This window comes from Trichosurus vulpecula, chromosome 5, assembly GCF_011100635.1.
Source record: "Trichosurus vulpecula isolate mTriVul1 chromosome 5, mTriVul1.pri, whole genome shotgun sequence".
Taxonomy (NCBI): Eukaryota; Metazoa; Chordata; class Mammalia; order Diprotodontia; family Phalangeridae; genus Trichosurus; species Trichosurus vulpecula.
Window position 1 is genome coordinate 127,065,021 of NC_050577.1, and position 15,058 is coordinate 127,080,078.

Consider the following 15,058-nt stretch of genomic DNA (forward strand, 5'->3'; position numbering starts at 1 on the left):
TACAAATACAGTTCTAGTATTTGTCATATCTTTAATTCACAAATATTAGTGTGTATTATTAACTAATATCTTCTTAATAAACAGAAATCTTAGATATCCTTGTGGGTTTTCCCCCTACATTAAGACTTAGTCTTTCCATTATGTTCCCCTTGTTTCTGCAAATGTGACTTGGAAATTCGCAATTTCTTTTGATGAAAAAGGAACAGGATGTACCATATTTGTTTTAATAAAAGTCTCAACCTTTATAATGGCCTAGAATTGCATTCCAAACCATGATTAATAATAGCATTAGCTAGCAGTCCTCAAGATCAGCATTATTTAATTTTTAATTATTTAATTCTATTTAATTATTTATTATTGAGAGTTGATATGGTACAAAGAGAACAGGTTTGAGAGTCAGAGGGCACAGGTTCGCATCCAGCCTCTGTCCTCTACCTTCCTCACTTTGACCCAGTCACTTGACCTCTTAGCTTTCAGTTTCTTCATCTGAAAAAAATAAGGAGGTTGTACCAAATGGCCTCCCAGGTCCCTTTACAGATCTACATCTATGGCCCTGTGATCTAATGCATCTTTAAGGAAGTCAGAAATTTATATTCAATCAACTTATCAGTGATTAGATGAATATTAACATTATTTAATTGATAATAAGGATAGTTATGTTCATCATGTTATTTTGAATTGGATCTCAGATAATATTTAATGGAAAAATGTAACCTAATAGTAGCAAATTCTGGACTTTATTTAAACACGTGTATATATTTATGTGCTAACATAAACATTTGGACATATAATATTTGCATGGGTGTAAATCTATATGTTTATACCTAAAATCCAAATTCTACCTAAAACTGAAAATTCAGGTCTATTTAAGAAGAAAGAATGATTTAGAAAATTTCTTAATTAGGGCATTATATTTCTGTGGTGCAAATGAAAAAAATTTCTTGGTTTAAGATTTTCTCATTTTGTTAAGATCATTGGTAGCTACAAATAAATGGACATTTGTCAAAATTTCTTAAGTATATTTGAATTTTCATACCTTCCACTTCAAAGTAGGGACTCATGATCAAACAACATGTTCATGTGCGATAATCAAGATACAGGCTCTTTCTTAAACTAACAAATGGTTATTATTCATATTTAAAATGTAAGTGTGTTCTTGATTCATTAATTTTTCTTCACCATGAACAATTACCTGACCTTAATGAGTTTCTGAATTTATCAGCCATGTTTCAATTTTATTGTATACATAAACATTTTAGGTTTTTTAAACTGTCATTAAAGTTTTCCAAAAACATAGCCACCTACATTCTTTTTTTTTTATAAAAGGATCACTGTCCAAAAAATTTAGAAAGTTTTTGAATAACCTAGACTTTACAAAACCCACACTGGCTCTCAAATATAATAGTTTTCCATTTTACCAGCTTAATTTTGCTCTACATGTGTAGAAATACCATGTTGGCCTGTCAGTAAATAGTTATGAAGCACCTATTATGTGCAGACACTGTGGCAAGTGCTGGAGATACAAAGAAAAGCAAAAGATAGTCCCCGCTGGCAAGGACTAGGTTAGCCATATCACAGCTATATAGCTTTACCTCACTCCTGGGCCATTTTCAAACCAGGATATCTGCACTCTGATCAGTGTTCCCATTCTCCTCATCCCTATTCCACTGAAACCTTGGATTCTGTTCCCAGAACCATCCCAGATTCTGAAAAGTGGGCTCTCAACTTCTCTTGCCCAGGACAAAGCATTTTCTGGACATTTCCAAACCATGATGCCATATTTTCTACTTCTTCTTTATATGTTGTCTACCCCCATGGGAAGGCAAGCTCCTTGAGGTCAAGTATTGTCTTCCTTGTGTATATTTGCTCAGTATAGTGTCTGACATATAGCAAATGCTTAACAAATATGCATTTAGAGTATACCTAACAGTAATGGCCTAATAAGCACTTATAATATACATGGCATATAGTAAGTGTTTAATAAATGCTTTTCATTCATCCGTTTGTTCAGTCAGTGAGTAACACGAAACCCAGAAATCCTAGTATATTTTGCTCATAAAGCCTTCTTCTCAGATATGGTGGATCAGATCTACTCAAATATTCCTTTATTTCTGTGATCTTACAGACCTTACCTAAGCCATGCTAACCTATAGAATGATTCTCCTTTTTGCCAGTATAGACACTTAGAAGCTAACTGATTTATTTACTGTTAATGTGGCTCATTTTTTAAAGTCAGACCCTAACAGGATTCCCATAAAAACAATTGTCTGTTAAGTTATTTATGGAATTTAATTTGCTTATGATCAAAATGAGTGAGAAATTAAAGTTCACTTTAAGAGCAATATCACAGGAATCAAAAGCAGCAGACACATATCCACTCCTCTGTGTAGTTGCTGGTGGGAGATTTAGGTGGACTCAAGGGGAAAGAGGAGGCCAAAGGAAGAAGAGAAGGCCCTTTAACAATTACTTGTGACTTAGAATCTGTACTATTTATACTGAGAGATGAACAGACCTCCATGTCAGCCATAGAAGTTGTTTACATCTTCAAAATGAACTCTTCAGAGATACTTAAATGAAAGAATGAATGAATAGCAGCTCTTCACCTTCCTAACTATCCCCTTAATTTTTTTTTAAATACTGGAAATTTATAAGCCACTAAGGCTACAGTATAAATTGTAACTAGTTTATAGGTCAAGGATATGCCAAAAATTAAGCTTGACCTAATACTTTGTGGTAAGTTTAAAAAACTTTTCTAGACTTGTGATTTCATTTGGGGTAGGAAACTCCCTCCATTTGTTTGGTTGGCAATTCCTCTGTAATTTATAATTAGAGAGACTTAGGGACACTGAGAGGCTAAGACACCTGTCCACTGTCACACAGCTAGTATGTGTCAGAGGCAAGACTTGGCTTGAACCTTGGTTTTCTTGACCACAAGCTATCTTTCTATTCACAAGGCAATGTTACAATAAAAATACAAAACAGGCACTATTATGACTTGACTTGTATTACTAGATCTCACCTTCATCAGGCATCTATGTCTCCAGGGGAACAGTTTTTCCTTGAAGCTTGAAGACTTTGAAGTCAAATGGTGGGGCTTTTGAACTATCTGCAAAACTATTCTAGAACCTCTACACTACAATTTAGCTGCTGAATTTCACTTGGAGTTAGTGCAAATGTGTTTATCCAATGGATGGCAAAAAAAAGTAGCCTATAAAAGAGAGTAGGAAGTTAGCGTAACCTTAAATTAAGATACACATTTGAAAGCAGTACCTATTCATATATTATATTACGTAAGTGCCTAGAAAAAAATTCATAAAACGTAAGTCGAAATTATTTCCCTGAGGCAACTAAAACAGAAACTCAGGATCTGAAGTTACCTTACTCTGAAGGCCTTCTAGAGAAAATTGGTTTTATGTTTAAAAATATAGGAATGACAAAACCCATGACATCCAAAAACCTTACATCATAATAATACCTAACATACTGTGTCTTAAAGTTTGCAAATTACGTATCTCATTTAAGCCTCACAACGAACACTGTCAGGTAGGTAATAACAGTATTATTAGGCCCATCTTGCAGGTGGAGAAACTGTTTCAGAGAAGTGAGATGACTTATCCACTGTCACATAGCTTCTGAGTGTTCATGGCAATACTGAGCCCAGATCTTGCTGTCTTGAAATCCAGCATTCTAGCCACTTTTCCCATAAAGTTGTATGAGATAACAGGGGTCACCATGTCCAAGCCACTCCTACTGTTTGATCAACTGTCTCACAGGAGTACAGCCGAAAGTGGTTCCTTCTAACTTATGAGGGAGGAAACCTATGCAAAACTGACAAGGTTAGAGCTGCTCTACTATGCCATCTTCCCAGCCAGATGCAGGGTGTCTTTTCTTGCATAGATCAAAGATTTTAGAACTTAATGGGACCTTAGATGTAATGCTATGCTGGTAAATTTTCAGCGACCAGCTTTGGGAGGAGTAGGGCAGAAATGAGCACAAGACAGACTTTTAAGTTTAATCTTCATTATTAAGATTTTCTGCATCAGTTTCTTAAGTCCCAACAAGGAACAAAACAATAAATCAAGCCCTGACTTGTAATGTTGGCCAATTTGTGAGGTTATAAACTCTCATAGCTTCAGGACCTGGTTAAAGCTGGCTCTGGAACTCTCTTGATAAAGATCATTGAATCTCATTCTAGAGATGGAAAAAGAGACTCTTAGAGGTTAAGTGATTTGCCCAATGTCATCTAGCTAGTATGGAAGGCGAGATTTGAATCCAAGTCTCCCCAAATTCCTGTAGATTATTCATTATGCCCTAATCTCTCTAGCCTTTATTGATAAAATCATTTCTAAAGAGCCAGTGCATTGCTCATAGTTGTGGAGCATCTTACTTCCTTCTTTCCCTCTTTTTTTTTTTCTCTTGGTTAGAACTCCAAACAACACAGGCCAGCAGAACTCATATTTCTGAACTAGAGTAGGTTGGTAGGTACTCTGAGCAGATACACAGGAAACTCAATTGTTAGGAGTTCTGATCAGAATTGAAGATAAGAAAAAAAAGTGTCAAAGAAATTTACATTAGAATTTTTTTTGTTATCCTCTTGTTCCTTTATTCTTTGTTTACCCATTCTGAGGTTTTCTGAAATGTAAATGGACTTTTTCTCCAACTCCAAATACTGGGATTTTAGGTAGGCCTAGTTTTAAACCTTAGAAAATCAGCATTAGGAAAATTAAACTGAAATGTAAACAAAAAGGGAGGTGTGTAGGTCACATGCCTTTTAAGTGCATGTAAACTCTAGATTTTTTTTTAAAAGGAATCACCATAGAAACCGACCCTACAGTATTTGTTCTACTTGACAACATACAGAATATTGTAAAACATGTGTGCTTTTTAAAGTCATATTTAAGAGGAACACAAATATAAAATCACAAGGAGGAAGAATTAATGTATATTACCAGAAAACTTGTGTCTGTTCCTCCAATTTCTTGTGAAATACAAAAAGAAATGGGAACGCTGCACCTAAACACTGAAGTATTCAAAAATATTTACCTAGTTACTTAGAACTGAATTATATGATTTTAGCATTCTGAAAAATTATGTAAAGTTTAAGTGTTATCATAACTAACCCCCTTTTCCCAAAAATCTAATGCGTGTCATAAATTGCAAGTAATTTTTCACCATTAAAATGGAAAGATCCTCATTGGGGGAAAAGGAAGGGGACTGAGAAGACACCTTCCCTTACTTAAATGCAGAGGTGGGGGTCAAAAGGTTTGGAACCTTGCATATAACATCAGGTTTTTTCAATAAATAAATTGGCTTTGCAAAATAATCTTCCTCCTCCTCCTCCTCCTCCTCCTCTTCTTCTTTTCTCCTCAGTAGCATATATGCTATGTGTATGTATATGTGTATATATCTATATTTATATGTATACACATAAGTGTACTCTTTTTTATACCTTATAGGTCCAGTAACATACCAAGAAAGATGCCTTACATAAGACCTTAATAAATGCTGCTTAAATTGAATTTATCTGACTGGGGTGGGTAAGGACACAATCTAATAGATGGGGGGGGGGGGAGAGAGAGAGAGAGAGAGAGAGAGAGAGAGAGAGAGAGAGAGAGAGAGAGAGAGAGAGAGAGGAAGAAAGAAAGAAAGAAAAGAAAGAAAGAAAGAAAGAAAGAAAGAAAGAAAGAAAGAAAGAAAGAAAGAAAGAAAGAAAGAAAGAAAGAAAGAAAGAAAGAAAGAGAAAGAAAGGAAGGAAGGAAGGAAGGAAGAAAGGAAGAAGAGCAAGCTCTTAGTAAGTGCTATGTTCCAAACATTATGCTAAACTAAGCACTGGGGATAAAAATAGAAACAAGCATGACAGTCCCTGCCCTCAAGAGGCTTACATTTTAATTGGAAAGATAACAGGTAAAGGAATGCTAGAATTTGGAGGAAGGGAAAAGCGAATGTGGGGACTAGATGAGACTTCAAGGAGTAGTGTGGAGGCAAAGGCCCTGGCAAGATAAGGCAAACAGCTCATTGACTAGAGCCAAGGGTGTCTGGGGAGGAGTTCAAGTGTCTGTTGAAGTTGGACATCATCGGAGAGTATGGCCATATCTTGGAGACATTGGGAAATATCATGTTGATGAATTTCTAGCAATGAATGGATAAGTGAAATTGAGAATTTTGAGATGAGAATGTACTATGACTTTAACAGGAAAAAAAAACAAAAACCTTGAAGTTGTCTAAGGGAATTTCCTTTTCTCCCAGAAAACATACAGAGACTTCCGGTTACAAGGAGTGTTGGAGGGAACACTAAACAGTAAAACCTATGAAGCTCTTCACAGCCGCTTAACTGTGGAGGAGGCCACAGCCTCTGTTTCTGATGGAGGAGGACTTCAGGGCATTACAATGAAAGACAGCGATGAGGAAGAAGAAGAAGGATGAAGCAAGTAGAGTCTCTATTAGTGACTTAATATTGTTAATTTTGTAACTCGTCCTACTAATTAAACTTAGGGGTTTGACCACATATAAATAATTGTATTTCATTCCACTATTTTAAAAAAATGATTATAGAAGCAGGGTTAAAAGTAAAAAATGCCAAGGATTTTGGGAGGGTAGGATTATCCTCTTCCCATCCAGCTTGACACAGAGATGAGTTTTGCTCTCATTTGTGACTGAGATATATACCTTTCACTTCTTGAATTTGATGTTTCTCTACATCCATCAAAGTGTGTCTTGTGCATAAAGCAAAAATATGTACCTCAAATTGTGACCAGAAGTCATTTATCACTGTGCCAATTATTCAGTGCCCTTGTTAAAATATGATGTACTTTCAGATTTATAATTTACATGTAAGTTTCCTGTTATGTAGTTAATTTGCCATGTTGTGATTTGTATTCAATGTTAACCCAGGTTCTTAGTGCTCTCAATTGGTATACAACTATCTTTAGTGTACTAAAAGGACTGCTAAACACACCTACAGATTAGACTGCTTCATGGCCTTGTGTCTGATCCAATTCTGTCCATTCATCTTGGCAAGTTTAAGGGATTTCAGGGTATGAGATGGGGAGCTGTCATCAACACATCAAACTTCTCTTTCTTTGTGTAACAGCAAGAGCTTGAAGGCAATAAGTCATACAGTGTATCATGAGTACTTCTGTATTTATCAAACTTTGTATAGATTCTAAAAGAATTAAAAATGTTTTCAGTATTTCAAACATCCCACTCATCTAATTTGCTTTTGACTCAAATTAGGAATGGCATTAGAAATTTGAATGAATGAATGTATTTGACATCATATTTTTGTAGGAAAAAAAGGTTTATTAAACACTTATGTGAGATCTTAAATTACCTTATTTATCTCTGTTTTAAAATTTTCCTTCTATGGCCCTGAATACAGAGTGTCCCATAGTGCAGTTTTAAGATGACTTTTGGGATACCCTTTAAATAATCATAGAATTTTATAACTTGAAGATCATTTAGTTCAATCACTTTACAAATGAGGAAAGTGAGGCCAACAGTTACAATCAGGTGGGTAGGAGCCAACAGGAATTGCTTTGGGAGAGAGTCAATTGTTAAAATTTTTAGTGTTAAGATTTACACCTCAGAAATCAGCGAATTAAGGGTTGATCTAGGCAGTATTGTTTTGTTAATAATGCAGATGCAACGGAAAAGTATGTCCTCAAGCAATTTTCTAAAAAAACTATTGAGAGATTGTTGTTAAACATTCACCAGTACAACCCTAGGTACAAAGCTAGGATTCGAACCCAGGCCTGCTGAGTTTTGTAGTTGTTTTTTTTTTTTAATCAGTCTCACTGTACTCTGCCTCACGTGTTCATGTGTGCTACAAGAGGGGACAGCAGGTCGCATGTGCATTCTTTTCTTTGACAAATCACTCAATCTCTAAAATGAATATCTGTAAAAAAAAATGATATTGAATGAGGTGTTCTCTAAAGTGCCTTGTAACTTGACTATGTTGGTGGAAGGGTAGGGGTTAATAAATACTATGCCTAATCATTTTTGAAGAAAAGAGGAAAAAAAGGAGGATCGCAAATAGAGGGTTGGGTGAGACTTTCCTTGATATCAAACCCTCTCTTTTTACAAATAAGGAAACTGAGGCCCCGGAAAGTTACGTGACTTGGCCAAGGTCTCTCAGACCTTGTGCCAGACCAGAGCCAGAGCAGAACTTGAATCTAGGTGTCCAGACACCAAATCAAGCACTCTTTTCACTGCCCACATTTAGATGAATAAGGACAAAATAGCCTCGCTACACGCTGGTATCGAAAATGAATGGGATTGTTTAAATGACAAAACAGGGAGAGAGAAAAGGGGAGCAGAATGGGCTTTGTAAGGAAAAAATAATATTAATGCCTATTCAGGAGAGAAGAAAGAAACATAAAGGGCCTAATGTAAAGTTGTGGGGATCCAGCTGCGGCTTACATTCTGCTTCCAAGGATTTTTCCTCTTGAAGTCCCAGTAGTTTTCTTTCCCTACCCCTGGTAAGGCAGGAAAAGAGATCTCCTAATGCTGGTGGGTGAGTGTTCATATTAAAAGACTTTTATTCCAAGACTTAGGAAGAAGGGGTGGGGGGAGAGAAAAGGGGAAAGTAAAAGGTGGTGTCAGAGAGCCAAGTGGGAAAAGGGGTTTATAGCTTCTTCTCAAACTGGAGGGGAAGGAGCAGGAGAGAGAAGGATGTGCAAAAAGTCCTAAATCGCTGCTTCTCCCGTTCCTTTTTTCCTTTGAGCTCTCTGACACTCATAAGGATTTGTGAACGCCTCAGCGTAGCCTATGAAAAGCAACAAAAGTCACTATTAGGCTCCTGTCTGCTTGAAGGCTCCAACCCCAGTACGTCTCGGGTGGAGCTGGTGACCTCGATGCCCAGCACCCTGCGATCCCCAGCGGAGGGCTCACACTCTTTTCCCAACCCTCCCTCTGCATCTGGGACCCTGAAGAGCATGCCGCGCCATGCATTAGACCAGCTTGGCCGCTCTCGTTCCTGTGTGAACCAGCCAAGACACCTAGGGCCCGAATGGGACTTCAGAAACTTGTATTACAAAGAAAACTAAGAAGAGGGAGCGAAGGGGAAGTGGGAAGAGTTTCTTTGTTGTTAAACATTTCCCACTTCTGTGCTTACTGAATGCTATTGGAAAGATTGATATCCCTAAAAGACGTTTGCCCACCACTGACTTTGGGCTGAATGACCCTAAGACCGTTGCCAAAGACTTCAAAGCAGCACTCTGAAAGAAGCCCTCAGTTACCTACATTAACACTGCACCCCCTTTCCCTCTCCCCTTTGCACTAAACCCTGAAGGAGTCGTGCTATGGGGAATCTTGTAGTACGGAGATCTGAAGAATGTGTAAAGTGAGCATCGGACCCACCTTACAAGGCTGGACTTGAGTAAGAGTAATAAATCATAAGATGTTAAAGCTAGAAGAAATTCTACACTTCATTTGAGCTGTTGTACGTGTAGGGACACCGAGACCTACACAAGTGGAGTTAACTAGCCCTTTCGAAGGAACTTTTAAACTTTCACTAAAAAAGAAAAAAATAAAAAAAAATAAAATTAAAGATTGCAGAATTTCTCCCTCCTTCCTCACGAGGGAGGCACGCTCAAAGTCACAAAAATTACTTAATTCAACAAACTTTTTTAAAGCTCTTATTGTGCTAAACAATCCAATAAAGGCAGGGGAGGGGGAAGGGTGGGAAACGGAAGACGAACAAAGTTTAGATTTTTAAAACTGTCCCTGGTCTCAAGGAACTTAAGCTAAGGGGGATAGAGCACGTACACTTTTACTCAACAGATTTATAATTTCATAGGTGTAAATATTCACCCATCACCATATAGTCCAACACTCAAGGCCTTTCCTGCTTGGTAGTCCCTGCAAGAGCTTATGCTTAAGGGGCATGCTCTTGAAGAACCTAGTACCTCTGCACCAAATTGGAGAAAGATTTCAGTAGGTAGATACACTGCTGTGTAACGCAGGACAAAAGAGATTCCTACCAGGTGCCAAATGAGGCAGCCTGGGGTAGGGAATCAAGCACTGAAGTCAGGAAAACCTATTCTCAAATCTTTTCTCAGACTTCTCTCAGCTGTCTGATCCTAGATAAATCATTCAAATTTGGTCTCAGTTTCCTGGGCTGTAAAATAGAGATGATAATGACAAGACCTACCTCCAAAGGTTGTTGTGAAGATAAATGAAATAACATAGATGGAAAAGGGTTTGCAAACTCTAAAATGCTGATAGGCACCGGTCTTTAGACATTTCATTGAAGATGTGGGGCATTTAAATTGAACTGAAAAGAGCAGAACTTGTGCAACAAGAGAAAGTGTGGGGGAAAGTACTCCAAAAGGAGAGAATAGCTTGAGCGTAAGCCTACATAGGTGGGAAAAAGAAGGGCACATGCTCAGGACCAAGAAGAAAGAGTCTAGTATCTCTAGAACATGGTTAGTGACAACGCTGGACTTGGAACTTGAGTCTCCTTAATCCCAGTCCATTAGACTGCAAAGAATTTCTATTTCACATGAGCTGGGAAATGGGGCTGGGTTAGGAGAGAGTGTCATTTTCTTTTTCCAATTAGAGTCCTTCTTGAGTGTCATTTAAAGGTCCCCAGGAAAGGCACTGGTAATTCCAAAGTGCTTCACTTCTCTCAATGGACTTGAATTTCCTATCCCAGATTCTGCACTGGGCATGGGGAGGAAAGGAAGTCAGAGCTGGGAAAGGAGACTCGGAATTAGAGTCTTAAAGCTAAGAAATGTCCTGTAGAGGGCAATGACTTCAGCCCCCTTGAGTGTATCTTGTGGGACAGTCAGCAGTAAACCTGAAGTTAGTCACTGGGAATAATCCTTGGCATCCCACCAACCTAACCCCAGAACCTAGTGCAAGGGTAAAGATAATAAATGCAGAGCAGGATGAAATCTCAGAGACCACCCAGTACAACCCCCTCATTCTGCAGATAAGGAAAAATGTGGACCATCATTAAGAGTAAATACATTGCAAAGTCATAGAAGTAGTGAGTAACAGAGATGGGATTTGAACCTAAGTCATCTGATTCCACAGCCAGTGCTTTTTTCCCCTCTTACCAGGATGCTTCATAAGAAATCTGTAACTATCTAATAGCCCCTGTCAATTTAGGGCAGCTGTGTGGTGCAGTGCCAGGCCTGGAGTCAGGAAGACCTGAGTTCAAATCTAGCCTCAGCCACTTACTGGGTATATCATTGAGCAAGTCACTTAACCCTGTTTGCCTCAGTTTTCTCATCTATGAAATGAGCCAGAGAAGGAAATGGCAAACCACTCCTGTATTTTTGCCAAGATAACCCCAAATGGGACCATGAAGAGTCAGACAAGACTGAAACAACTCAACAACAACTGTTATTTATTTTCTTGAACCCTTCTAAAAATCAATCTAAGGTTGAGTGGGTTTTATTGGTGGCAAAGCATCAAAAACAGCTTTTGATTTGGTGGATTTTAGCTCTAGGATTTAGCTCCCTACACATACACACACACACACACACACACATATGAAAATCACATATACATATATATGGGTGGGTGGTATGGGTATATGTTTATATGTATGCATGTATGTATATGTGTGTATAAACTTATCCATGCTCAGTACCCACTGCATCTTGGCTTGTCTTTCTAAGGTCCTCCACAGAGGGGCTATCCAAAAAATATGGAATTTCTTGAGTACCAGGGCCACAAAAGTTGTCTGTCTGTCCAGTATCCACCCCATCCCTCTCCCTAGCCCACCTCCTTTTCTGTTCTTACAAGTCCCTGCCTTTTGTGCAAGTGATTAATGGTAATATATCTTCAGCCTACTTACATGCACCATGAATATTTCTATTAATGAAAAGGGAGCCAACTGGCTTGTCCAGTTGATTTTCTAGGAGACCATGTATTTCCAGAAATAAAATGGACTGAGAGGTCTAGAGAATATACTATGATAACAATAATAGCCAATACATGTATTTCTTTAAGGTTTACTAAACACTTTGGTCACAGTCAATAGACATTTATTAATCACCTATTAGATGCCAAATACCGCTCAGTACTGGAGTTACAAAGAAAGGCAAAAGACAATCCCTGTTGTTAAGGAATTCACAATGTAATGGGGAAGATACAAAAGCAACAGAGTAGAAACAAGATAAATACAGGATGAATTGAAAACAGACACTAGTGTTAAGAGGAATCATAAAAGGTTTCTTGCAGAAGGTAGGATTTTAGCTTGAAAGTAGCCAGGAGGCAGAGATGAAGAGAGACGGAGTATTCCAGGTATGGAGGAAAGCCACTGAAAATGCCTAGAATCTGGAGATAGATTATCTTGTGTGAGGAACAGCAAGGAAGCCAATGTCACCATATCACAAAGTATATAATGGGGACGGAGAAGTAAGGTGTAAGACTGGGAAGCTAAAGAGGGGCCAGGTAGTGGTAGAATTTGAATGCTATACAGATTATTTTATATTTTATTCTAGTGTTATAGGGAGCCATTGCAGTATAATGATTAGGGGAGTGAGATTGTCATCTGAATTTAAGGAAGATTAATTTGATAGGTGGGTGGAGGATGGACTGAAGTGGAGAGAGACAAGTTAGGGAGAACTTCACACATATCATCTTGTTAGATCATGGCAAACTTGTTAGGTGCTATTGTTATCCCTATTTTTAATTGTTTTAACATTTTTATTTAAAGTTTTGAGTTCCAAATTTTATACATCCCTCACTCCCTCTCCTCCTTCCTCCATGAGAATAGTAAGCAATCAGATATAGGTTATACATGTACAACTATGTAAAACATCTCCATATTGGTCATGTTGTACAAGGAGACTCAAAAGGAAAAGAAATGAAAGAAAGAAAGTGAAAGTAGCATGCTTCAGTCTTCATCTAATCAATAGCAGTTCTTTCTCTGGACGTTGATAGTATGCTTCATCCTGAGTCCTTCGGGATTGTCTTGGATCATTGTATTGCCGAGAATAGCTAAGTCATTCACAATTCTTCATTGAACAATATTGCTATCACTGTGTACATCATTCTCCTGGTTCTGTTCACTTCATTTTGCATCAGTTCATGTAAATCCAGTTTTTCTGAAATCATCCTGCTTGGTATTTCTCATAGCACAATAATATTCCATTACAATAATATGCCACAACTAGTTTAGCCATTCTCCAACTGATGGGCATCCCTTTGATTTCCAATTCTTAGCCATTACAAAAAGAGCTTCTATAAATATGTTTGTGCAGATAGGTCCTTTTCCCTTTTTTGGATGTCTTTGGGATATAGACCTAGCAGTGATATTGCTGAATCGAAGGTTATACACAGTTTTATAGCCCTTTGGTCATACTTCCAAATTGCTCTCCAGAATGGTTGGAACAGTTCACAACTCCACCAACAGTGCATTAGTGTCCCCGTTTTCCCATATCCCCTCCAATCCAACATTTTCCTTTTTTGTCATATTAGCCAATCTGATAGGTGTGATGTGGTACCTCAGAATTGTTTTAATTTGCATTTCTCTAATCAATAGTGATTTAGAACATTTTATACAACTATAGATAGCTTTGATTTCTTTGTCTGAAAACTGCCTGTTCATATCCTTTGTATCGTCTCTGTTTTAGAGATGAGATAACAGGCTGAGAGAGGTTATATGACTTGACCAGGGAAACATAGCTAGTAAATGTATGAGGAAGGATTCAAATTCAGTCTTTCTGATTCTAACTATAACACTCCATCCACTAGTATACCTAGTTGCCTCTCAAGACCCTTTGTTTTTAGTGGGATCATAGATTATGTTGTTTGTTGATTAGAAGAAGAAGAATACTCATGAGCCTTAAAGGTGTTTCTCCAACAAGGTAATATTTGCTATAATTATGCAAAGATAGATGCAACCAAAGATGGATCCATCGACTAATCAAAAAGCATTTATTAACTATCTACTCTGTTCCAAAGATAACTTTGTTCAGCCAACCCCAGAATATCAACTTCAAGTCAGGCATAAAACAGGGATAGAGAAATGTACTTAACAAAAGGTGGTTAATAATGATATAGAGGTCCAACAGGGTCCAGATGTAGGAGCCAATCACTTTAACTGGTGGAGGTCTCTAGATGCTCCTGTTTGGGTACGGGTTGTGAGCTTTGAATCAAACCTCATTACACTATAGAGACTTATCAATGAAACAATGGTCACAAATGAAATTAACCTAACAACCCACTCAGGGAAAATCAAGTAGATGAAAAATGTGGATAGACCAAATTGACATGAAATTTGACGGGAAGCTCCATTAGCACTTTTATCTTGAACAATTACTGCAGATGGACAATGAGATAGGACTAGGAGAAAGGTCTGAATCACATCTGGAACTCTCAACTATCCCAAGGTGCTTGCTGAAATAAATGTCTATCTTTCTAAACAGTAATATTTTCCAGATTTTACTGTATGGCTGCAGATTTCAAATCCCCATATCTTAGAATAATTAAAAATGTAGGTGACTGAAAGGGCAAAAATAATTTTAAGTTCCTAAGATTTGCATACTAATTACATTTGGTAAAGGACTTGTACACAACTTTGTCCCATTTGATCTTCACAAGGACCCTGTTTGATACAGGAAGGGTTGGGATTATTATCTTCCTTTTACAGTTGAGAAAACTGACACTCTAGAGGTTGAATCACTTACCCCAAATCACACCACAGGGTTAGTAGGCTGTATGATTTCTAACTACAAGGAAATGATTTTAGGAGAACAGATGTTTTTAAGTGGTGTGACTACAGAATAATGAATATGGTTTCCATAAAGCTTCCCAAGAGCATGCGTCTCATCTCTTGAGAGGTACTTTGTCAAAGATTTCCTGGGAAAGAACACTAACATCTAGAACTAGATTGGTAAATCACTGGTGGAAGGAAGTGTTGGAGAGGTTCGAAGGAAACAGCCCGTTAAGCAGGGTGTCTGGTGACATTAATAAAACCGATTATGTTAGTGAGAATTCAATTCTAATTACTCTTTCCAACACCCACCACCATGGTCAGGGACCATGAAATAAGCGATCTTTGCTATTCCGAATCGTGGTCTCACCTACGGTAGTCTAGTGT

General features: G+C 37.8%; 1 protein-coding gene across 6 annotated transcripts in view; it reads left to right on the forward strand.

Moving 5' to 3' along the window:
* The window catches only part of CADPS2 (calcium dependent secretion activator 2), a 730,659-nt gene extending 723,527 nt beyond the window's left edge, over nucleotides 1-7,132 (forward strand). For all 6 annotated transcript variants that reach the window (XM_036759293.1, XM_036759295.1, XM_036759294.1 and 3 more), the window contains one exon: nucleotides 6,247-7,132. In XM_036759293.1, the coding sequence (XP_036615188.1) occupies nucleotides 6,247-6,423 (177 nt within the window). In that variant the 3' untranslated portion in view covers nucleotides 6,424-7,132. The remainder of the gene's footprint in view (nucleotides 1-6,246) is intronic.
* The last annotated feature ends 7,926 nt before the right edge of the window (nucleotides 7,133-15,058 follow it).